Genomic DNA, 23,865 nt, shown 5'->3' with positions numbered 1-23,865 from the left:
TTGTAAATAAACTCACAGGCTGTGATGTAGATGATTTCATGTTCAAGTGGGTGACAAACTGGCTTAGGGGGTCACACCCAGAGAGTGGTGGTGGGTCAATACTGACCTGGAAAGATGTGGGCAGTGAAGTTCGCAAGGCTCGGTGTGGGGGAGGAGTGAAGCCGGCGTGCCCTAAAACCCCACGCCGTGGCGCTAATAGAGCCGCAGTACGCCCTGCGGCACAAAGTCCCAGGGCCGAATTACTTACCCTCCGCAGGTGTGCCCAGGAGGAGGGGCTCGCAGCAGCTCGGGGCCCCATAAAGGAAATGCCGACTGCTGCTGGGGGGGAGGAACCGGAAGCACGCAGCGGCGGAGGAAAGGCCGGCTGGAACCCTCGGGGACGAAGGGAAGTAGCCCAGCACCAAAGCCGGGTCTTCTGGGGTAAGGGAAACCCCTGCGGGTCCAGGAGCCGGGAACCTCCGGCGTTGCCGTCCCTGCAAATGCAGGCGCCGCAGAAGAGCAGTTCGTCCCGGCGGGAGCCGGGAGCCATATTTACCTTGATAGAGGAGCACAGCGAAGAGGTGAATGGACCTCAACAGTGCCTAAAGGGATCGAGGGTCCCCAGGGAGCCTGGAAGGGGACTGAAAGGCTCGAGGAGCACCTGAGGGAGGGCACCGATGCCCACAGCGGACAGGGAGACACCCAGGGGGCCATCAAGGTGCTCAGGCCGCTCCCCGGTGGGTGAGAAACCCTAGCTGTTAACTTTGTGTTGTTATTTACCTTTTCCGTTGTGGAATCTGTGCTAACGAACTGACAAGGGACACGCGTGATGGGCGGTCCCTTTACTTTGGTGGAACAGGCAAGGGTGTAGGGGCAGCGGAGCCCTCGGCTACGTGGGACACCCCAAAGACCCCGGAGTCTCAACTTCGGACTGACACACATGGGACAATAAACACTGAACCAGGTGATCATCAAAGTCGTGGCAGGCGGTCCGGACGTGTGCCGCCGACAGGGAGCAACTCTGAGTGGGTCATAAGGGGGACGACCCTGAAGAAAGGGGCAGGGTTTGCCGAAAACAATAGACAGCAACCCCTGCCCCGGACATCTGGTGCATTGGCCAGGAACCCAACAGGGACCTCCTAGCAGCGATTAACAAGCCTGATGGAGCATTCCCAGGTAATTACGGTGACCGAGTCATTGCAGCAGGCTGTGACCTTAATGGCTCAAGTTCTACAGCAACAACAACAACAATCGATGAGGCAGACCAGCATACAAGAACATATGCTTCAACAACAGGTGTGGGCCCAGAGAGGGCCATGGGATTTTAGGATGCCAAAGATGTCCAGGGAAGATGATCCCGAGGCGTTCCTCGAAACGTTTGAGACAGTGGCTCTAGCAGCCGGACTAGAGAGATCAAAATGGGCAGGGCACCTAGGGGTCCTACTCACCGGACAAGCCCAGGCCGCATACAGGGCAATGTCCAGGGCGGATGCTCAGGAATACGATAAGGTCAAATCAGAGATCTTGAGACAACTGGATATTACACCAGAGCGACACCGCCAGACCTTCCACAAGGAAAAGTCGGGAGGAATGACGGCACCTAGCATGTTGTGGCAACACCTGACAGACGAATTAAACAAGTGGCTTAGGCCAGAGATGACCTCGAAAGAGGAGATATGTGACCAAATCCTTGTGGAACAATTCATATTGGACCCCGACGAGGAGACCCGGAGGTGGGTAAAATACCACTGCCCTTCATCGTCAAGAGAAGCCCTGCGGTTAGCCGAACAATTTGATGCCACCCAGGGCAACCTTTGTAAAGGCAGTGGGAGTAAAGGAAAGGTCACGGCTGCTAGGCAAGACAAGGAAAGTAAGGTGAATAGAAGGGGTAGCCCCACAAGTCTGGTATGCTTCTTGTGTGGGCGGAAAGGGCATTCTGTCAAAAACTGCCCACAGGGGCTTAAAGTGAGGCCAGCCAAGGGCACGGAGTCCTTCGGTGACCGCAGAGGGCTAGAAGAAACCCCAGAGACAGAAGCGATGGATTGTGGGGTAGGAAGCCGAGGAGCGGAGGGGATTCAGCCCCTACCAGAAATCTGGGTCTGGGTCAGAGGACGTCCCATCACCGCGGTTGTGGACACAGGCTGCACCCAGTCGCTGGTCCGTCCCTCACTGGTGCAATGGCGACAGGCACAACAGTGTCCCGGAGTACATATGCTCTGTCTACACAAGCAGAAATCGTATGTAGAAAGGTGGCTACTGGACGTACAAGTAAAGGGCATCCGGCGACAAATGCCGGTGGGCCTAGACAAGGATATTTTGTACCCGATGATCTTAGGACGGGACTGGCTGGAGATATATGACATACTGGCCACACTCCAACGGTCTGAGGATCCCAGAGAAGGACTGGCAGGGAGCGAGTCTGAAAGGACTGACGAGGCAGAGATGGAGGCGCTAACCAACACTAGCCGCTTCCGAGAGGCCCAGGAGGATGACCGAGAGCTGCGGCCGTTTCGAGAGATGGAATTGGAATGACTGGCCACTCAGGTAAGGTCCCCCGAACGGGAAAGGCCCATTCCCCGGGTTGAATTGAGAAGAGGGTTGTTGTATAGAATAAAGGCAGGCCGGACCGAGGGAGAGGAAGTGACCCAGCTAGTTATACCTCAGTCCTACAGGAAACCCCTTTTAAAGCTGGCCCACAATAACCCTCTCGGGGGACACATGGGGAAACATAAAACCGAGGCCCGCCTCAAGCGATGGTGTTTCTGGCCTCATATGTATGAGGACATTGAAAGATACTGTAAGGCTTGCCAAGCCTGTCAGAAGGTTAGTGCCTACAAGCTGCCCAAAGCATCCCTTCAATTAACGCCGGTGATCCGAGAGCCATTTGCTCGAGTGGCATTGGATGTAGTTGGCCCGTTGCCTCAGAGCGCAGCAGGGCACCAGTTTGTACTGGTATCGATTGATTACATGACCCGTTTTCCCGAAGCCATCCCATTGAGAACAGTCACGGGGCCCAAGGTGGCCGAGGAGCTGACGAAACGGGTGGCTCGGTTCAGGATACCCAAGGAGATTATAACGGACCAGGGAACTAATTTTATGTTGTCGGTGTTGGGAGCCTTGTACAAGGTATTGCAGGCGCACCACCTAAAAACCACGGTGTATCACCCTCAGACCAATGGCCTGGTGGAGCGTTTCAATGGGACGTTAAAGGGTATGCTGTGGCGGTGCACCCAGGCTGAACCCAGAAAATGGAATTTAATGGTGCCGCCCCTATTATTTGCAGTCAGAGATGCTTCTCAATCCTCACTAGGGTATTCACCGTTCGAACTGTCGTTTGGGCACAGGCCTTGAGGCCTACTAGACATAGTAAAGGAAGGGTGGGAGGCCAAACCAGACCCGGGAAGGGGAACCCCAATCCATGTACAGGAGTTACGGGAACGTCTGTGGGCAGTGAACGAAGTGGCCCAGGCTAATTTAGAACATGCACAGGACAAGCAGAAAGAAAGGTACGATAGTCAGGCCCAAACTAGGGAGCTGAGGGTGGGACAAAAAGTGTTGGTGTTACTGCCCAGTGCAACCAGCAAGTTCGCAGCAAGCTGGCAAGGACCTTTTATCATCACCAAGCAGGCAGGTCCTGTGGACTATGAGGTATTACGCACAGGCGCTAAGAAAGAACGACAAATATACCACATCAATCTTTTGAAAGAATGGCATGAGCCAGAGGGCCTGCTAATATCACAGGACCCTGAGATGGCCAAACCAGGAGCACTAACTAGTAGCTATAAGGAGAGGGACCCACCCCGAGAGCAGGTATCAGTGGGGAAGCAGCTGCAAAGTAATCAGCTCGCGCAGTTAAAGAAGTTATTAAGGGAGTTTGATGACGTTTTCACCGAACAGCCTGGGAAGGTGGCTGGAATCGAACATAAGATTATCACCAAGGAGGGGCAAATAGCCAGAGAAAGGTGGCGCAGGATTCCTTATCACAGGCGACAGCCCATAAAGGAAGAACTGGAGAAAATGTTAAGGCAAGAAATTATTGCGCCTTCCCGCAGTCCCTGGCGTAGTCCCCTAGTCGCGGTGGAGAAACCGGACGGTAGCTTAAGGCTATGTGTGGACTTTAGGAAGTTAAATGTGATGTCCCAGTTCGATGCATTCCCAAAGCCTCAGGTCAATGAAGTGGTCGAGCGTATAGGGCAGGCAAAGTTTATTTCTACCCTAGACCTGTCCAAAGGCTACTAGCAAATTCCATTAAGGAAAGAAGACCAACCTAAAACAGCCTTTGGCACACCCTGGGGTTTATTTGAATTTAGGAGAATGCCTTTTGGCTTGAATGGGGCCGCGGCCACATTTCAAAGACTAATGGATTGGGACCTAGCCCCACACCAGAGCTACTCCGCGGCCTATATTGATGATATTGTAATATATACAGAAACCTGGGAGCAGCACCTAAGAGCCCTCCGTGCCATTCTACAGGAATTGAGACAGGTGGGCTTAACCGCTAACCCAAAGAAATGCGCCATAGGGAAGAGACAAACCAAGTATTTGGGGTTCTTGGTTGGGCAAGGCTGTGTAAAACCCCTCATGGATAAGGTCGAGGCAATCAGGGACTACGTGGCTCCCACGAACAAGAAACAAATGCGGGCATTTCTCGGGCTGGCGAGCTACTATTGAAGATTCATCCCTAAGTTCGCTGAAATGGCTAACCCTTTAGTAGAGACCACGAAAGGGCGCAAGGCAGGCAGCATCGAATGGACTGAGAAACGATTGCAGGCGTTCGGAGATCTAAAAAAGGCCCCGTGTCACGATGTAGTTCTACATACACCCAACTTTAATCTTCCTTTCACGCTACAGACGGACACTTCAGCCTACGCCTTGGGAGCAGTGTTATCGCAAGATGTGGAAGGGGTTGAGCGACCAATAGCCTACGCCAGCCGGCGACTTGATGATCACAAAAAAGGGTATTCTACCATTGAGAGAGAATGTTTGGCCATTCGTTGGGGAGTGGATTATTTTAGGTTTTACCTCCTTGGGCGGGAATTCACATTGGTCACGGACCATGCCCCGTTAAGATGGCTGAACACAGCCAAAACGGACAACGCACGCATCACGAGATGGGCCTTAGCTCTACAATCTTTCCAATTTTGGGTGGCGTATAATCCAAGTAAGGACAACACCGTCATGGATTTCTTGTCAAGATGTGGAGACGAAACACTAAGGGAGGATAAGAAAGAGGAGAAGGAGCGAAAGGGCACTAGGAAAGCGCCTAGTGGAGTCTTGAGGGGCAGGGATATGTGGGGAAGGAGCGGAGCTGGCGTGCCCTAAAACCCCACGCCGTGGTGCTAATAGAGCCGCAGTACGCCCCGCGGCACAAAGTCCCAGGGACGGATTACTTACTCTCCGCAGATGTGTCCAAGAGGAGGGGCTCGCAGCAGCTCGGGGCCCCATAAAGGAAATGCCGACTGCCGCCGGGGGGGAGGAACCGGAAGCAAGTGGCGGTGGAGGAAAGGCCAGCTGGAACCCTCGGGGGCAAAGGGAAGTAGCCCAGCACCAAAGCCGGGTCTTCTGGAGTAGGGAAACCCCTGCGGGTCCAGGAGCCGGGAACCTCCGGCGTTGCCGTCCCTGCAAATGCAGGCACCGCAGAAGAGCGGTTCGTCCCGGTGGGAGCCGGGAGCCATATTTACCTTGATAGAGGAGCACAGCGAAGAGGTGAATGGACCTCAACAGTGCCTAAAGGGGTCGAGGGTCCCCAGGGAGCCTGGAAGGGGACTGAAAGGCTCGAGGAGCACCTGAGGGAGGGCACCGACACCCACAGCAGACAGGAAGACATCCAGGGGGCCATCAAGGTGCTCAGGCCACTCCCCGGTGAGTGAGAAACCCTAGCTGTTAACTTTGTGTTGTTATTTACCTTTTCCGTTGTGGAATCTGTGCTAACGAACTGACAAGGGACATGCATGATGGGCGGTCCCTTTACTTTGGTGGAATGGGCAAGGGTGTAGGGGCAGCGGAGCCCTCGGCTATGTGGGGCACCCCAAAGACCCTGGAGTCTCAACTTCAGACTGACACACATGGGACAATAAACACTGAACCAGGTGATCATCAAAGTCGTGGCAGGCGGTCCGGACGTGTGCCACCGACAGGGAGCAACTCTGAGTGGGTCGTAAGGGGGACGACCCTGAAGAAAGGGGCGGGGTTTGCCAAAAACAATAGACAGCAACCCCTGCCCCAGACACACGGTTCTTGGACCGGTGCTAGTCAGCGTCTTCATCAGTGACTTGGACGAGGGCGTGGAGAGCACCCAGTCCAAGTTCGTAGATGATATCAAATTATGGGACAAAGTTAACAAACCAGAGGGTGGGGAACAGATCCAGGCAGATCTGGACAGGTTGGAAAAATGGGCAGAATGAAATAGGATGCAATTCAACAAAGACAGGTGCAAAGTGCTCACAAAAAGAACCACGGACACATTTGCAGGCTAGGAGATGACCTTCTCAGCAGCACCGCAGTGGAGAGGGATTCTGGAGTCATAGCTGACTCCAAGATGAACATGAGGCATCACTGCACTTTATCATGCATTAGCAGATGCATGATGAACAGGTCCAGGGAAGTGATGCTTCCCCAGTATGCATCACTGATCAGGCCGCAGTTGGGAGTACTGCGTCCAGCTTTGGGTGCCGGACTTCAAGAGGGATGTGGAGAATCTTGAGAGGGTTCAAAGGAGGGCCACTCATAGGGCCTTGCCTGCAGGCCTCTGACCATATGAGGAGAGACCAAGGGACCTGGATCTCTTCAGCCTTCACAAGAGAAGGCTGAAAGGTGATCTTGTGGCTGCCTATAAATTCAGCAGGGGAGGGCAGCAGGGAATAGGAGATGCTCTATTTACTAGGGCACCCCCTGGAGTAACTAGGAACAATGGCTACAAAGTGACGGACAGCAGATTTAGGTTGGACATTGGAAAGAACTTCTTCACAGTAAGGGTTGCCAGAATCTGGAATGGGTTTCCAAGAGAGGTGGTGCTCTCCCCTACCCTGGGAGTCTTCAAGAGGAGACTGGACAAGGACCTAGCTGGGGTCGTCTGACTGCAGCGCTCTTTCCTGCCCAGGGCAGGGGGTTGGACTTGATGACCTGCTGAGGTCCCTTCATACCCTAACATCTATGAATCTATGAATAAAGTGCCAAGAGGCTGGGGCCGGGGGGGCAGCCATCAGGGTGGTTGGGGGTGCAAGCAAGGGATAGGGCCAGGCGGGGCAGCCATTGGGGGATGGGGCCAGGAGGGGCAGCAATGCAGGGGGCTGGGGTAGCAAGCGGGGGTGGGGCACATGCACCCTACATGGGGGGGGTAGCCCCTGCAAGGGCCATGTAGCCCCTGTTGGGGGCAGTCTGTGAGCTGTGCAAGAGGGCTGCACCCTGCAGAAGGCAGGGGGCCCCACCCCTCCTGAGAAGCCCCCCCCCACATTACCCCCACAATCCACCCACAGCTACCCACACATCCCATGGCCCCCCACATCCTTCCACCGCCACCCAGAGAGGTTTCAGAATGTAAAAATGGCCACATATATTCTAAGAATTTTGAAAAGTTGGCCCAAGTACCATTCATGATGACAAGATGAATAGAAGTCCTGAAGAAGAAATAGTATTTTTCATAGAAAAAATAAAACAAAAAGATTATCTATCAACTAGTCAAAATTACAATCAGGACATATATTTTAGAATTACCAACATTTCTAGTGATTGCTTTTATTTAAGAATTTCAGACACTCAGATCACTTAGGCACTCTTGGCAGAGAATCTAGGTTAAAACTGCTTAAACACAAAATCAAATGTGGTAAAGCATCTTAACACTAACACTGAAAGTACAGTGAGCAAAATCATGGCCCCATGGAAGTCAGCAACTAAACTTACACTAATTTTAAGAAGGTCAAAACTTTACTCAAAATAGCTATAGTCTAAATTATCAAAAATCCTTTTTTTTTTAAAATTCTATAATTGATTGAAAAAGGTGTGAACACAGTGTAAAGCACGATGACTTTGCAAGTTAGCTTAAATAATAAATAAAAAGATAAACCATTACTTACCCCTTTTCATAAGTAAAGTCTTCCTTAAGGGAATTAGCAGATGACTCACCAATGAAGACAGAAGGAATGTCAATCTTCTTTAAAACTTCAACTGTTTAAAATATAGCAGCAGAAATAAAAGACCAATTTTGACATAATGGTATTCCTCTATGGGCACACATTTAAATCAAAACCAATTTATAAAGAGCCATGAATGTTATGAGACTATTACTGTGGGAAGACATCCTCTGCTAGAGACTTAATGTTTGGAGATAAATATATATTCTATTAATTTAACGTATTTTTTCCTTTATGACTATCTAAGCTTCATTGTCAGTGCAACTATAAACTCAGTGTTCTGAAGAAGTGATTTAAAGGGACATAAATCCTTCGGCAAAAAATTGTCTAGGTACAGTTGGGGTACAGACAAATACATGAACTATAGGAAGCACAGGGATTGTGGAAACTTTACCGCACATAAGCTACTCTACGTTAACAGTCCATGCACCTGAACTTTCCCTGAGGTAAGTGAAAGCAAAACTGAGATAACTTAGCTATCAAAGGAAAAATGGTTCGTTACTATGGTTTAGCTTTCAATTGTCATGGAGAGAATGCAGGAAAGCAGCTATCATAGAGTAGGTGACACAGAATAAGCCTCTCACTCCTTTTAGCTTACTGGAATTTGTTCATTTATCCATGCTTCAGTTTAATCTTCAGCTGGTTTAAACTGGCAATTTCTTGAAGCCACATTGATTTACCCCACCTGAAGATACAGCTATAAACAATCTACTTTTTAAATAGAAATGAATGAACAAGAGATGATTTGAGGATAAAAGAGGCCGAAAGTGGGAGAGAATCAACAAACCAAACCCACTCACATTTTTCTCCTTTAAAAGAGAATCCATTTTTTAAAGTTTGTTGATCCATTTTTTGAAGCTTGTTCTTGACCCTTTCATATATTCTTGTGACCCACTTTTGGGTCATGACCCACAGGTTAAGAAACACTGCCATACAGAATAGTACACACAGTTTTCTCTAATAATTTACCATTACTTTGTTTGTTGAAAGTGATTTTTCAGTTTATTAAGTTGTTTTTATTCGGAAATGCCATGCCTGTTCTTATTTATGTCTTTGTGACTCAAGAACATGAAAAAACATGAAGAAAAGGATCAAAATATCACAAAGAAAACTAGCAGCACTGAAGTCAAAAACAAATATTTTGGATCCATCATTCTTTAGATATATAATTTTGTTATACAATAATAGAAATTGGATACTTCCATGACAACTGTGGGATTTTGTGATAATGTGTTATTTATGGTTAAGAATGCCTCAAAAAATTCTCAAAAAAATGCATGAATAGTTACATATACATGCTTAGATGATGGAGATATACAAGTGAACAGAAAGCTATACACAGAACTGTACACATGTAAAACAGCCTTTTGCTCCAAATGATCATATGCAATATATTTAAGTCATGAATTCTCATCCAAGGGAGTACTAGCTATTTTTGCTGCATTCCTCCGTTAGCAAACCAGACAGGTTAGGTTTCCTCCGTTAGCAAACAACAGAAAACTAACACCTTTCCAACTATTTCTTGGGGATAGTCATACTCTTTTCTCTCAAAAATATAACCATTTATCTCATTAAACCTCAGCTACAACTTTAACAGAGAGCACAAAGAAAGGAAAATAATTTTACAGCACACACAAATCGTATACATTTGACAGCACACATAAATAGTATAAACTCATATTTACACTAGTCTCTAACATGTTATGACATTAAAAGATTTCTGCTTTACAATTAAAGGAGAAAGTTTCTGGTTGTATTTTTTTAAACTGAAATCAATACCAAATACTACAATGAGTGGGAATGATTTTCAAACAGGAGAGAAGAAGTGATACCTGTACTTACTGTCGTTGGATCCCATGCTAATCAGGTCATCGGAATCAACATTGTGAACTAGAGCTGCTTTGTATCCAGCTCTCTGTGCATTTAAAACCTGTAAGCCATACAAAACACCTTATTATAAACAATAATGCTGATGTATTGCAGATTCATTCAAAGTATAATTATGATTAAATGGCTTAATCTTCATTTATCAATTAATAACAGGACATTTTAGGGTTTTTTAAAATCAATCATATCCTTTCAGGACAATACTTCTATACTTTCAAAAAATTTTTAAAAAAAGTTTCAGGTCATCTCTGTGCAAGCAGATGTTACACATTTAGGAAGACAGACCTAAAATCCTTCAACTTTAGGATAAAAACAAACAAACAAGCAACATCCTCCTCCCATGTAGCTGTATCTGAAAGGCAAAAAAGGAGCTTATTTTATTTAAGCAGAAGTTATCTGTTGTAGTATTTTATGTGAGGACAGGCAACTCAACTACTTTTGCATCTACATATCTTGCTTGCATCTCTTTATTACTTGCCAGTGTCAGATACTGCCTGTATGTTACCCCAGAGTGGTTCAACATTATGCATATCAAACCTTAAAGTGCAACATTAAGTAACTGCATTGCTGGCATTCTGGTTTTAAGTCAGTATAACCTGGCACGAACTAGCTAAAACAATTAGGCCTCTGGCAGGCATTACATTTTTTTGAGTTATATACGAGTTTCACATGGCAAACCGTAAGACACCAGATGTTAAATCAGTTTATCCCTGGTTAAAATGGCAGAACAGACACAAAGGACTTGCGTGTTGAAACAGCAACTTCTTTGTGGCATGTAAGCCCACAATAATTTTAACATGTGGCTACTTGATATGTTACAATTTATCATGCAATACATTCGTCAAGGGTTAACGTGAATAACTTGTCAGGGGCCTCAGCCTACCTAAGGATACATCTAAGTTGCAGTAATTGTAACCATTACAGATATAGCTCAGCAAACTTTAAAGTAGCTAGCTTAGGTACTGGTAGCAATGCATATGAAGTGGCAAAGTCCTCAGGGTAGACTTAAAACGCTGCCTGAGACCTTGGACAATTATCCTAGATTATGCTCTGCTGCTGTGGCTGTATTGCTACCAATACTCAGGCTAGCTTTGGTACACTGACAGAAGCTGCAGTCATTGCAGCGACTATACTTGCAGTGACTATAGTTGCAGACTATAGCTACAGAAGATGCTCAGTTTCTACCAGGAGAATCACTGTTCTCTGGGTTGAAACCAGAAGTATATAGACATTCAGGCTTTTTCTCCCAGAGGAAGAATGGCTGCTCTAGGAAAAAAAATAACATTGGAACAAGCAGACTTAAAGTTGCTCAGGAAAGAGTTTCCCCCAGAAGACTAAGGCTAGGGACAAAAATTACACAAACTGATACAAATGACTGGAAACCAGTTTCAACCTGTAACAGAACAGAAGTTCAGTGCATAAAAAATGGTTTCAAAATGGCCAAAACCAGTTTAAGATAAACCTGGATTCATGTAGTATCAGACTTAATTGATCTAGGTAAAACCAGTCTATCACACTTCTGTCCCAAATCCCCTCCCAACTCAAGTTACCTCACAGTCCCCTAACATCCCAGGATGCTTTGCACCTTCCCTGCAACCCGCCCCAAGGCAGGCAGGCTAGCCTTGGCTGCTGCAGTCTGCTCCAGTTGAGCAGGGACCAGCCCCACCCTCGGGCTGTCACAGAGTTGAGACACCAAAGCCTCTGGTCCCTAGCCTGCATCCTGCCAGTACTGCCAGCCTGGTGGGGACAGGAAGGCAGGATGGGGGAGAAACAGAGGCCCCCCTCCAGCCATGGCCCCCCAGTGGTCTGCGAGAGCTGTCGTCTCCTGCGGCTGGGCATGCACAAGTCATTGAGGTTCTGGGGGCAGGGGAGAAAGCACTTCTGTCCCAGTGCCAGCACCCTGGGCCAAGGTCTGCCCACGTGGGAGATCCCCACGCCTATCACAGCGTGGTTGCTGCTGGGGTCTCCATTGAAACCAGGCCCAGCCACACAGGCAGGGGCTGCTGGAAAATTTAGTCCACTGCTGGCTGGATATGGCCAGTGGGCTGGACTTTACCCACCCCTGCTCTACTGCCCTTGGCTTTTGGCCTGGGCCACTGCAGGCACGTGGCTGCATTTCTGGAATCAAAAGTGAATGTCTATTCACTTGCTTATTGGTTCAATCCACAAAGCTCAGACTAACCCGCAAAGACTGAATTGATTCAGCCTCGGCCTTTTTGGCTATCTGTACTTAGCCTGAATGTCTACACACTTTCTCCCAGGTTCACTCTTCCTGGGGACCAGGGGGAGTAGAGCTGGAGGAAATCCTCCTGTCCCTTCCAAAGACCAGGATAACCCCAGTATTGGGGTGCCAGATGCTCCACATTGCTTCTCACACCAGAGTTCCCTGTGTGTGAAGCTTTGCTGCACTACTCTCTCCACCCAGCTGACAGGACTGGAGCCGAGTGGCAAGGAGCAGCACAGCCTCCTGCCTGCTTCTCACACCAGAGTTCCCAGTATGAGAAGCCAGCAGGAGCTTTGCCCTGCTGCTCCCTCTAGTCAGCTCCCAGGCACTGGGAGCCAAGTGCAAAGAGCACTACTGTCCCCTACCAGCTTCTGTTTGGCCTCTGCCACTCAGGTGAGTGGTGGGGGAGAAGGAAGAGCTGAGGGAAAGCCAACTGGGGGGAACTGAGCTGAGGAAACTCTCCCCAAGGCTGTCACCCAAGCAAGCTGGCTTTTAAATTTCCACCCCCACTGTGTATCTGAGTGACGGGAGAGGCAAACAAAGAATTGGGCTGAGGGAAGCTCTCTTTGGAGTAGTGGAGTGAAGCCAGAGTCCCAGGAGTGAGAAGCAGCCCAGGGTTTGCCCCACTGCTCCCTCCACTCCACTCCCTGAGACTAGGAGGAGAGTGGAGGAGTAGCTGCTCCAGGCAGAGGGGCTTTGCCCCACTGTTCCTCTCCTCTCCCAGGCTGGTCTGTCTGGGTGTGGAAAGGAGCAGTGAGGCACATCCCACAACCTAAGCTGCACCTTGTTACTCACTTCTCTCTTGGACCAGTCTGGGAGGGGAGAGTAGAGAAGCAGCTGCCAATCTCTTCCCCAAACTGGATGCTGCGCAGCTAGTGGTAAGACATGAGGGTTTTGCCTCAGTGGTCCCTCTGCTCCACTCCTGGAGGGCAGGAGTGGAGTGAAGGAAGCTGCTCTCCCACCTTGTTCCTCAAAGCCCAGTCTGCGACAGGTGTTAGAAATCTTTCCCTGCTGATCCACTCCTCACAGAACTGAAATCACCCCCATCTCAGGAAGGCATGGAGAATAGGAGAGAGGGGGCGGCTACAAACTGAATGTCTTTGCTGTTCCATCTCCCAGAAAGATTTCCACTGGGGGAAATTTCTGATAAACTTCTGAGAAATTTCCCTCAATAGAAATAAATATCTGTATACAATCTTACTCTACATCAAACCAGTGGAAGAAATTCTTGCATTGTGTAGAGCTGGCTTAGCAAGACCTACATTCCTCTTGTCCCTTGCCTGCTACAGTGTAACAGGTAAATCCAGGTAAAGGCAAAGTAGATGTCGCTTCTGCATACTTCAATGATCTGTGGCTGCTATAGGATCCCGGGAATCCACAGAACTTTCCAAGGTATGTTATAGTATCAGCCAGCCTCAGGAGACTACAAAAGTCATGTTTATACCTTTTCCCTATAATTGTAGTAATCCTGACCATAACTGAGGGAATGCCTAAGTCTAGGCCTTTAAAAATTATAGAGCCATGGCTTCAGAAGATAGCCAGACAATTTTAGTTGGATGGACATTGAAAACCCTCATTTGAGGTCCCACTGTTACAAATATCCTTCCAATAAAGAAGAACTAGACATGACTTTCCCCGGGAGCTGCCATTACCACTTTCAAACTGCTAAGAGGGGTCATTACAGAGCAGCATCAATGATCTCCACCCTCACTTTGAAAAAAGCTAACACAGGAGGCTTATTATTCAAATTACTGGCAGTCTACAATAATTACTTAAGGAAGACTTAGTATGAACATATAATATTTACATTCATATAATGGACAATTACAGAAGGTACCATTAAACATTAAAATTAAGCAATCGTTATTGTACTATATCACAGCATTAGAGAGAAACTTATTCCTAGGAGTACAGCAATAAGCTGTAGAATCTTGGATACAATGGTGTCATAACAGTTATCATTAAAAGGCAATATATCTAGTAGATACACCAACACCATTTTACAATTCTATACATCTATAGAGCAGTCCCACACACATAATATGCAGCAGTGTCCTAGAGATTACCATTTTATCAAGAAATAATAAGCATTTGCTAAAATAGGACTCTGATATGGGAAGGCTGCGGTCACCCTAAAATTCCCCATAGCCCCTGCTGCCACCCCCTCCCTGATCCAGGTGCATGAGCCCATCCCCATGCCCTGCCGGTGCTCGACCAGCCAGGACAGGGTGGGGCAAACCTGCAGCTTGTCCAGGAGGCGCAGGGAGGCTGAGTGAGCAGCAGGAAGGCATAGCCCCTGCTCCCAGTGCCTTCTGCCACCCATCTGAAGTGCGGCCCGGCCCGGCCCAGCCCAGCCCGCCCTGCGCAGATCTGTACCCTCCTGGACTGGCGGCACATGGCGGCATGCAGTGGTAGGAATCCACTCCCTTCCCCCGCACCCAGCTGGGCAGCTTGTCCCAGCTCCAGTCCCAATCCCTCCCTCACTGTGGGGGTGTTGATTTGCCCCCACACCCCCATACCCCTTCCCTCCCCCCTCTGCCCACAGACTTACCAGCTGGAGGCAGCTGTGTCCAGTGTGGTTAAGGACTGCTGCCTGTTTAGTCTATGGATGAATCTCCAAATCGATTTGGAGGCTTCTGATTCAATTTGGAGCTTTTAATCGGCCTCCTGATTTGATTTGGATTCAGAGATTCGGCTGCCAAATTGAGCCAAATCTCCTCTGAATCAAAATCGGCTACCAAAGCTTTGCACCACCCTAATTGTTATGAATGCTGGCGAGCTAATGTTGAAGACCAACTGTAAAGAGCTGTTCAGAAATCTGCTACTTTCTGCTCTGATGGAAAGCCAACTGATCTAGCATTAAACCTGTACTCTCAAAGCTAGAAAAAAATAGCCATATTTCACTTTTCAGGGGACTGAGACTATGGCAAGGAACATGTATTAGTGATTTTGTAAAGTGGACAAATTTGCACTGATCCTTCTGAAAACCAGAGTCTCCTGTTCAAGTCTGAAAACTGAAATCTCTGTGCAATGGCCATGTGGAACTCAGACTGGAATACAAAATAAAGGAAGTAAAAAGGAAACAAAAAGAAACTAGCCAGCTACAGAACTAATCTGACAGCCAATACAGTGGCACTGGAACCATTCAAGTCATTCCTCATAAACTGCTTAAAGGTTGAAACCAGAGAAAGAAATTCAATAATTTTCTGCCCTCTTTTCTTTAGTGTGCCATCCACACATAACTGATAGCAATATTTCCTATCCATAGTGAAAACAATTCTTATTGAGAGATTTATACATTTAATAAGTTATACTGAAAAAGTGTGATCATAAAACAGTAACTACTTCATGAGTGCAGGTGGCAAATAACTTCTGTAACTGTGGTGTAAATGTTTTTATTCCTCATAAGTGTTTGTGGTTGAAAGTGCCATTTGACAGATTTAAAAAAAGCAATTTGAATTACTAGTTAAGAGGTTAAATTTTACCCTAATTTTAGATTGTAAGGCATTTTTAAGTGTCTATGGTGATTAGGATCCTGAGTGCCACCAATTTCAACAGAACTTAGGTTCCTAAGTTATTAAGACACTTTTGAAAATGAGACTTAAGATTCCTGATTTACCTAGGTGCTGCTGAAAATTTTGCTCTCACAAAGAAGAGAGAGATATAACTGGAAAAGCAAAACTTTTCAATATCTTTTTCTTATTTTGTTCAAGCCAAAAATCAGCATTCCTAATTTAATATCCAAACACTGCCACATTGAAGTAGTACAAGGAACACAGAAAATAAAACTGGATATCTTACTTTCAATGGTGAAGCTGAAAAAAGTGTAAGAATTAAAAGGACATGGAAGAATAAAATGAATTAGTTTATTTTTTGCCGTTGTAATAAAGTGTTATTTCTAACATAGGAAAGGACTTGATTTAAGCTTAGTTTATTTTAAGATAACAAGTTTTCCTATAAAATCAGAGGTATGTATAGAATATGTAGCTAGCAGTGTAAAAATGTTTTACTATGCTGAAAACATTCAGGAGTTATGTTAACATATGAATCATCCTCCATTAAGAATACAAAGGAGAAAAGCTCTTCCACATTTGTAAACCAAGCCACGTGTGTCAGAAAATTCTATTACATTTTCTACAAAGTAACAGCATGAAGGAAGTGTGAGTATCTGTCAATAAAACAGTGTGATTATAATAAAAATCTAATACTTTTTAAAGAGCTATATGTGATAAGCTTCATATTTACAAAATGCAGCACCACCTAACACACAGTTTAAAGCAGAAATTAGAGGACTCGAATAGGAAAAGTAAGATTAATGAATAACGAACTAGACAAAGGAAACAAACCTCAAATTAAAACTAGAAATGGCGTCATGAAGAGCTTCTGATCAGAATGACTAAGTTTGGCTTTACATCTAGAAACCCATATCTGAAACTTATCATTTAATTATATTTCTGTTCACCTGGACATATACGACATGAGGCAGAATAGCACAAGAATCAGAATATAAACAAAGACCTAATCCCAGCTCCCATGATGTCAAGGGAGATTTTTCCACTGATCATACTGGGATCAGGATTAGATCCTAACTGTATGGCAAGGTTAAAAAAACTCAGACCCTGTTCTGCTACTGTTATTCAAGTTGAGTAATATTTTACTCCACAAGTAGTCGTATTAGCGGTAGTGGTAATCCTACCGCTATGAAGGTAGCAGCATTCAACCTAAGTAATGGTGGCAGACTAACCTTTTACAATTGCTGTCAACAACATCTAGAAGACTCTGGGCCAGTTCAGGCTCTAGCCTGAAGTATGAAGGTGTACCTTTTATGGAGTCAACCTTGGAGAGTTGGCAGGCTGCATGTGTATTTATGGAATGCATTTTGAAAATGGGTAGGGTACTTTTCAGGAGGCTGTACGTGAATGGAGACAACTATGAGTTGGACATACACTGGAAGAGGTTTATACTTAATAAGGAACATTCAGGTTCCGTTTCTGATCCTATCTTGTTTTCACACCAGCAGATATAGGAAGCTCATATAAGAAGGGAGGTGTGTTGCACTGGTTAGGACAGTTATCTCTAATAAAATAAGAAATCCCATGTAATCTTCTTTGGCCAAAAAGGTGACATCCATCATTAGGTGAAGCAAGAAAAGTCAAAGTGTGAGGCAGAACAAAAAAGAGAAAGGAGAAAAGGCCTAAAGATTTCATCCTGGATTTAGAAGATCCCTCCTGTAAAGGAGCTTCTGCTTAATTACAATTCATGAAACCCATCTGCCCTGTCAGTGTTTTTGTGTTTTTCTGAAATGGAAAGTTCACTGAAGTGCATTGCTCCCCTGTAATTAGGATATACAAATTCTATTTCTTCCCCAGGTTTTATTTATCTTGAAACTTATCAGGTTCAAATCAATGATTAATTCCCTTCCCTGTACTCATTCCAAATGGAACACCCATCTATTGTATGCTCCTACAGGACAGAAACATCCCAACCCAGTCAACAGAGAGCAGTCTGGACTATATAACATTCACGTATTAAAAATTCCATCTTTGTTGTAATTTTTTTAATACCAAAATGCAACAGTTCCTTAAGGCCTGATCCTTACTCAGACTCATGTCCCAACGAAGCATTGTGACATTTGACACTTACTTTCTTCTGCACTCCCCCCCCCCACCCCACTTTCTCCCCTGTCACTTTATGTCTGTCAGATGTTTGCTTTGGCTCATCACCACATACCTTTATGTCTTTTTGTTTGTTTATCATACATTATTATTATATTATTATTTAGATTTAAATCCTGCTAAAATGTTATCAAGTAATATGAAATACTTATTTTACTCTTTCTGCACTTTAATGGCTTTAATTCAGTCCCACATAGACTACACTGCAAAAATACAGAAGGATGTCATGATTTTACTTATACTCCATTTTACTCCCCACCTTCCCACAGATGAACAAAACAAACTGTGCATCATTACTGCTAAACTGCACCAGTACTAAACAATCTCTGGCAAAACCATAAAGGTTATATTTTCACTTTACCTCAGAGTGTTTATATGTCAAGCAGGAAGAGATGACTGCAATCCTTAACTAACAAATATAATGAGATTACAGTGTATCGGGCTCAAACTAAGAGATGATACAATTTACATTAGACCTAATTAGTTCCTGTGAGGTAACAGAGGAGGTCAACCTTCTTGGAAGACGTGCCACAAAGTAGCTCCGCACCCTCCACAAATGCCACTCTGGTCCCCTTCCCCTGCTTGATCTGCTGTTCTGCTTTCTGCCCTATTTGCTGTTATGCTGCCTGCCCCTTCCTGATCTGCTATGTGCCACACACAGAGACTGCCCATGCCACTTGTGCTGCCTGTGCAGCAGGTTGACCACCTCTGGCATATAACATAAATAGTTTGTAGCAGAAACCCTCAAAATATCCTTAGTATATTTCAACCTAAAATTTAAAAACCTGTATCAGTGTTATTCAAACCAGCTGGTACATGGAGACAGTTGATATAGCTGCCACTGAGTTAATTTGTCTCAAATCCTATAAAGGATCTATATTTGGGTTTTAACAACTCAGAAAAGATATGAGGGAAGTAATTGATTAATTCAAACAAAAGACCTCCCAAACTACAGAAAAAAGTAATAAAGCTCAGTTCAATGAAAAGCCAAAATAAACAAAGATGACTGACAATCTGAGCAAAATGACAGTTAAAATGAATACAGTCTTCACAGGTTTTATACCTTCTATAGCCTTTTAGATGTCATATAATATTCAGTAAAATCTTTTAAATGAAGAAGTTAAATAAAAAGATGCAACAGAAACTGGGTTGCAGGGGATATGGGGTGTACATCAAGTAGTTATTTACTATGCTTTTTACAGAGAAAAGACAGAAGACTGAGAATGAGAACCACATCAAAATATGCATATTGGGCCTGATCCAAAGCCTAGAGAAGTCAAAGGAGACTCCCAATGATTTAGGCTGAAAGCACACGTTCATTTCATGGTGCAGTGAAAGCTGATTTCCAAATCCCAACGATCATACCTCCTGCCATGCCATAAATGCCTGGCAGGATGTGCAATTCCAATGACACTGTTACTACTTGCCAACGCATGAGGAGCCTGGAATCTTAGGTTCCCCTTGCACTGGCAAGTTGAAAGCTGGGTGCCAGTTCCACACTGCCATGTGGTCCTGGGGCTACAACCAACAATTGGACGTCCCAGCCCTGGGGCCACATTGCAGCTGGCTCCAGACCCTGATGTGGCCCCAGGGCTGGTACAGATAATCAGCTAATTGTCAGTCCCAGCCCTAGGACCACAGTGGAGCTGGTTGCAAACTCCCATGCTGATGGCCACTTGCAGCCCTGGGACAACAACATCTTGAACTAGGTCCAGCGTGGTCCCAAGGCTGAGGGCAACCATTTGATGGCTGGTCCCAGGCCCAGAACTGGACTGGTTCACACCAGGCTGCAGACACCCACCTTTCAATTTGCTGGGGGAGCTTGGGCTTCTGTCCCCATCCTTGAAAAATCTCCATAATTGCCAAATGAGAAATGACATAGCTAAGCTCTATTTCTCTCAGATTCTTTTTAGAATCATAGTGAAGCTTCCTTCAAATGTAAGACTCTTATATTTGGCCCCTTAAATAAAATATTTTCTTCATTTTTAGTGCAGGCAACTAAATCATTTCAGAATATTCACTTGATCCAAAAGCAGGGGTCAGCAACCTCTTGCCAATGCAGGCTGCCTTTTTCAACCCATCCTTGCAGCAGGCTGTAAATCTCTGCCCCTTGGAGTAACCAGCTGCCTGCCCTTTCCCTCACTGCTGATCCTCAATCCCTCTGCAATGAGAATAAACAGACACAGTGGATCAGAAGGCTTGGCAGCGGAGGGGAGTGTTACAGAGTGGGTAGCAGTTAGACACAGGTCCATGCCAAGAATCCTGTGCCATACAGGACCTCTTAGAGGGTCAAATGCAGCCCATGTGCCACAGAATGCTGACCCCTAGCTAAAGAAAGCATTCAAGTCACTAGGTCCAACCTCCCACACCTGCATTCCTAACTAAAAAGTTTTGGATAGCCCTAAACTTGAACAGATCTTTAAGGCCTCAGCAGAAGTTACATTTAAGTGATTACCCTGTTAATCACACCATAAATAGTAATTCTGACATGTTCCAGGAATTAATGGTGCAACAAATTGGGAAAAAAGCCACAAAAATATTCTACAGAATATGTGTAGCATTTTTGTGGCTAGTTTCCATCACACCTTAACCTAAACATGCATCAGGCTCTGGTATGGTTCTGGGGCTGGAACCAAAAATTAAGAGATGGTTGGCACCAGTCCTGGGACTGTACTGGGCTATGGTACAATTCATGAATTGTCAGTCCCAGTCCCGAGATCACACCGGGGCCAGTCCCAGAGCCCTAAGCACCAGTAAGTCATAAAACCTTGCGTGCAGCTCAGCCACACCCACATTTTTTTTTCAAAGGTGCTGTCATGCCAAGGCCCTGGAATCCTGGAGAGGTTCCCTAATCCCAGTCTCTCCATATGCTGGGGATGTCAAAAAACCACATGTGCAGTGGGCTTCACTTCACACGTGTTTTTTTTAAAGGTCCTGATGCAGGGGGACCCAGGATCAGGGAACCCCAATCCAAGGGTCCCCATGGCCAGGATGTGCCTTCCTCCACAGCACCCTAGAAGCTGCAGGGCAAAGCCAGGTCACAGAGACCTCCGCAACTCCCTACAACCTAACACCAGAGCATGCCTTGTCTCCTCAGCCCCTACCAGACATGCAGGTCAAGGCAAGCACCATGCCAGATGGCAGGGAACCCCAGCTGATAAGTTCTCTTCGATTTGGCACCCTGAAAAGAGCAAGGTACAGCCTCATAAAGGGTTGCCCCCCAAAACTGCCACCTTCCGACTCCAGGGGAGCTGTCAACCAAGCCCCATCAAACAGCCAGCATCACGCTGTATGGGGGGGGCTACCCTGCCACACATTCAATTTGAGGCACAATGGAAAACAGCTACAAAAGTATTATTTTATACCTGGTTTCTCACTTTGTTGTGCCATTAATTGGCCAAACGGATGGGCCAGGTTACTATTTATAGCATGATTAACAGGTTAATTGCATCTTAAGTGTACCATCTGATGGGGGCCTGAGAAAGATATAAAAGAAGGAACTGAGTACTGATGACTAGTGGACTCATTAAGTGAAAAACAACTTGAAACTGTACACTGGAACCACCGTGTGTTTAATTATGCAATTGTCAGTTCTAAGGCGCAGTAGCTGTACAGTCCATACTGAGTCACTCAGTTTAAGACAGAAGTACATTTTTAAATTTGGTAACATTTACTCCAGTCCTGTTAGGTCAGATTTTAAAATCAGAAGACTGTAGCAAACAGAAATGTCATCTTAGCAGTAAACTAAGCAAATATTTTACTTACAACTTCTTCCTAAGAAAATATATAAACTACACACTAGCTATTGTAAGAAATCTGGAATTCGTCTGAAATATTGCTATATTTTATTTCATAGGACTAATAAGCTCCATTTTTTCTTAGCTTTGTATACCCTGGTTGATATTGAAAAGACCTAATGATTGCCAGTGACAGATTTAGAGGCTCTGCAAGGAGAGTATGGACAAGAATTCTGGACAGTCTTCTCATACCCTCTTGTTCACCATTCATGTTTAAAGCAGTAATTAACAAATCACAAATAGCAGAATATAAACGTTAATGTTGAAGGACTTTTCAAATTAACTGTTAATTTTTCCAATTTTGTCATTTCCTTTCAGCATCAACTGAGATACTAACAGGGTATGTTAAATGGCAATTTAGTGCGAACCGCCCCCCCCCCCCCGAGAACTCTGCTATGATGAACACATGTACAAGCATTCTGCCACACTGCAACAAATTTTAATTCAGTGGGTTGCCAGCAAGAGTACATGGAGAGCTAGATCAAGTTCCATAAAACAAGAATCCATGAAATAACAGCCCACAGTGCATGAACAGACTTAGTTTTCTTTGTGAGGCACCTAGTGGCTAAAGAGCTAAAACTAAATAAAAACAATAAAACTCCTGCTATTGACTACCGCATTTACCCAAATCTAGGACTACTTTAAACTTAAGACAACCCTCCAAATAATTAGATTCTATACATGGAAAATTATTTTTTAAAATAATTTTCCATGAATAGAATCTAATTAGAGGATAGTCACCTTAAATTCAATGTCCCCCCACTCCCAGCTCTGGCTGGGAAAGCAGGGGTAGAGATATGGAGCAAGACCCTCTGTCCCTTGTCCCCATCATGCACCCTCCTGTCTCTTGCCTAAATGTCTTGCCAGCCCCCTAACTCCCTACCCCTGGTCTTCTCTACCACGTTTCTACCTGCAGCCTCCCACCTCCTGCCCCCCAACAGCCTGTCCTCTCCCACACTCCCTTCTTCCCTTCCTGCCCACCTCAACTTATCTTCTGCTACAGAAGCAGAAGGCACTCAGCAGCAGTGGCAGCTCTGCCTGGCCCAGCCAGAGGGAAGCTGTGGCAACACCCACCTGGGCTGGCTCAGGACTGGAGGCATTAGAGCTGAGGAAGGTAAGGATGGAGGGGGTAGCTACAGGGTGGAAGGGGTGCTGGCAGCAGGGAGATCAGGAGGTTGGGAAGGCAGGGAGTGGGGCAGGGGTAGGTATAGGTAGACAGAGGTTTTCCCCTCCCCCTGTGGTTTACCTACCCATGCTACAATCACACTTTCACTTCCTTATGTAGGCATCCTGGGATGTTACATGATCACAAATGGGAAGAGGAATGATAACCGGTTGTATCAATTAGAGAACAGATGATTCACAATATAATCTTGATAGCTGTGTCACTATAATAACAAAAACATTTAAGACGCCCCGGCTTTAAATGTATTTATCATTAGATCTATCAATTAATTGGCATTAACATGTGCGATTAATGCAAGAACCAATTAACGCATTAATTTTTTAATGCATTAATTGTGCATGTGGATTTGGAGCCTGCACCTGGGCTCCTCTCCAGGATGGCAGATGCAAGCATGCAGCCACAGCATGCAGATGACCAGGAATGCAGCCTGGAGGTGTGTAGAGCAGCATGCAGCAGGTAAGTCTGTGGAGGGGACAGGGGCATGGGAGAGGGAAGGGGCAGGGTAGGTTAGATCAAAGCCGCCATGGTGAAGAAGGTAGTGTGGGAGGGACAGAGGCTGCAGTGAATGGGACCCCAGGGCTGGGGCGCATTGTGGGACAGAACCACAGGAGGCTCGGCGGCGGGGGTGGGGAAGGGAGACACGGATTCTCTGCCACTGCACACATCCCCTGGCAAACATGGGGAGCGCGTGTCCGCCAGTTTTATGCATGGGGCAGAGGCGAGCTGCCCACTGTGGGCTGGGGCTCTGCACCTGGCTGCCTTTGCTCCAGGAGCTACACAATGCCATATTGTGCCTCCTGCTGCTGGGTGGAGAGGGGGTGTGGTTCTTGGGGCAAAGGCAGCAAGGCTCAGAGCCCCAGCCCACAGCAGGCAGCCCACCTCTGCCCTGTGCACAAATCCAGAGGCGCATGCCCCCCCATCCTTCCCCCAGGGCTGCATGCAGCAGCAGGGAGCCACCCCCCACCCCCGTGGTTCCATCGCATTCCAC

The 23,865-nt window shown here is 46.2% G+C and overlaps 1 protein-coding gene across 1 annotated transcript in view; it reads right to left on the bottom strand.

Moving 5' to 3' along the window:
• RNF13 (ring finger protein 13) overlaps positions 1-23,865 on the bottom strand; it is a 155,563-nt gene that overhangs the window by 36,330 nt on the left and 95,368 nt on the right. Inside the window, exons 5-6 of the mRNA XM_019503130.1 lie at positions 9,951-10,038; positions 8,052-8,142 (exon numbers count right to left, since the gene is read on the bottom strand). Coding sequence (XP_019358675.1) covers positions 8,052-8,142; positions 9,951-10,038 — 179 coding nt within the window. The remainder of the gene's footprint in view (positions 1-8,051; positions 8,143-9,950; positions 10,039-23,865) is intronic.

This window comes from Gavialis gangeticus, unplaced genomic scaffold, assembly GCF_001723915.1.
Source record: "Gavialis gangeticus isolate Ggan-Ray unplaced genomic scaffold, GavGan_comp1, whole genome shotgun sequence".
NCBI classification, from domain to species: domain Eukaryota; kingdom Metazoa; phylum Chordata; order Crocodylia; family Gavialidae; genus Gavialis; species Gavialis gangeticus.
This window is presented reverse-complemented; position numbering and strand designations above follow the sequence as displayed.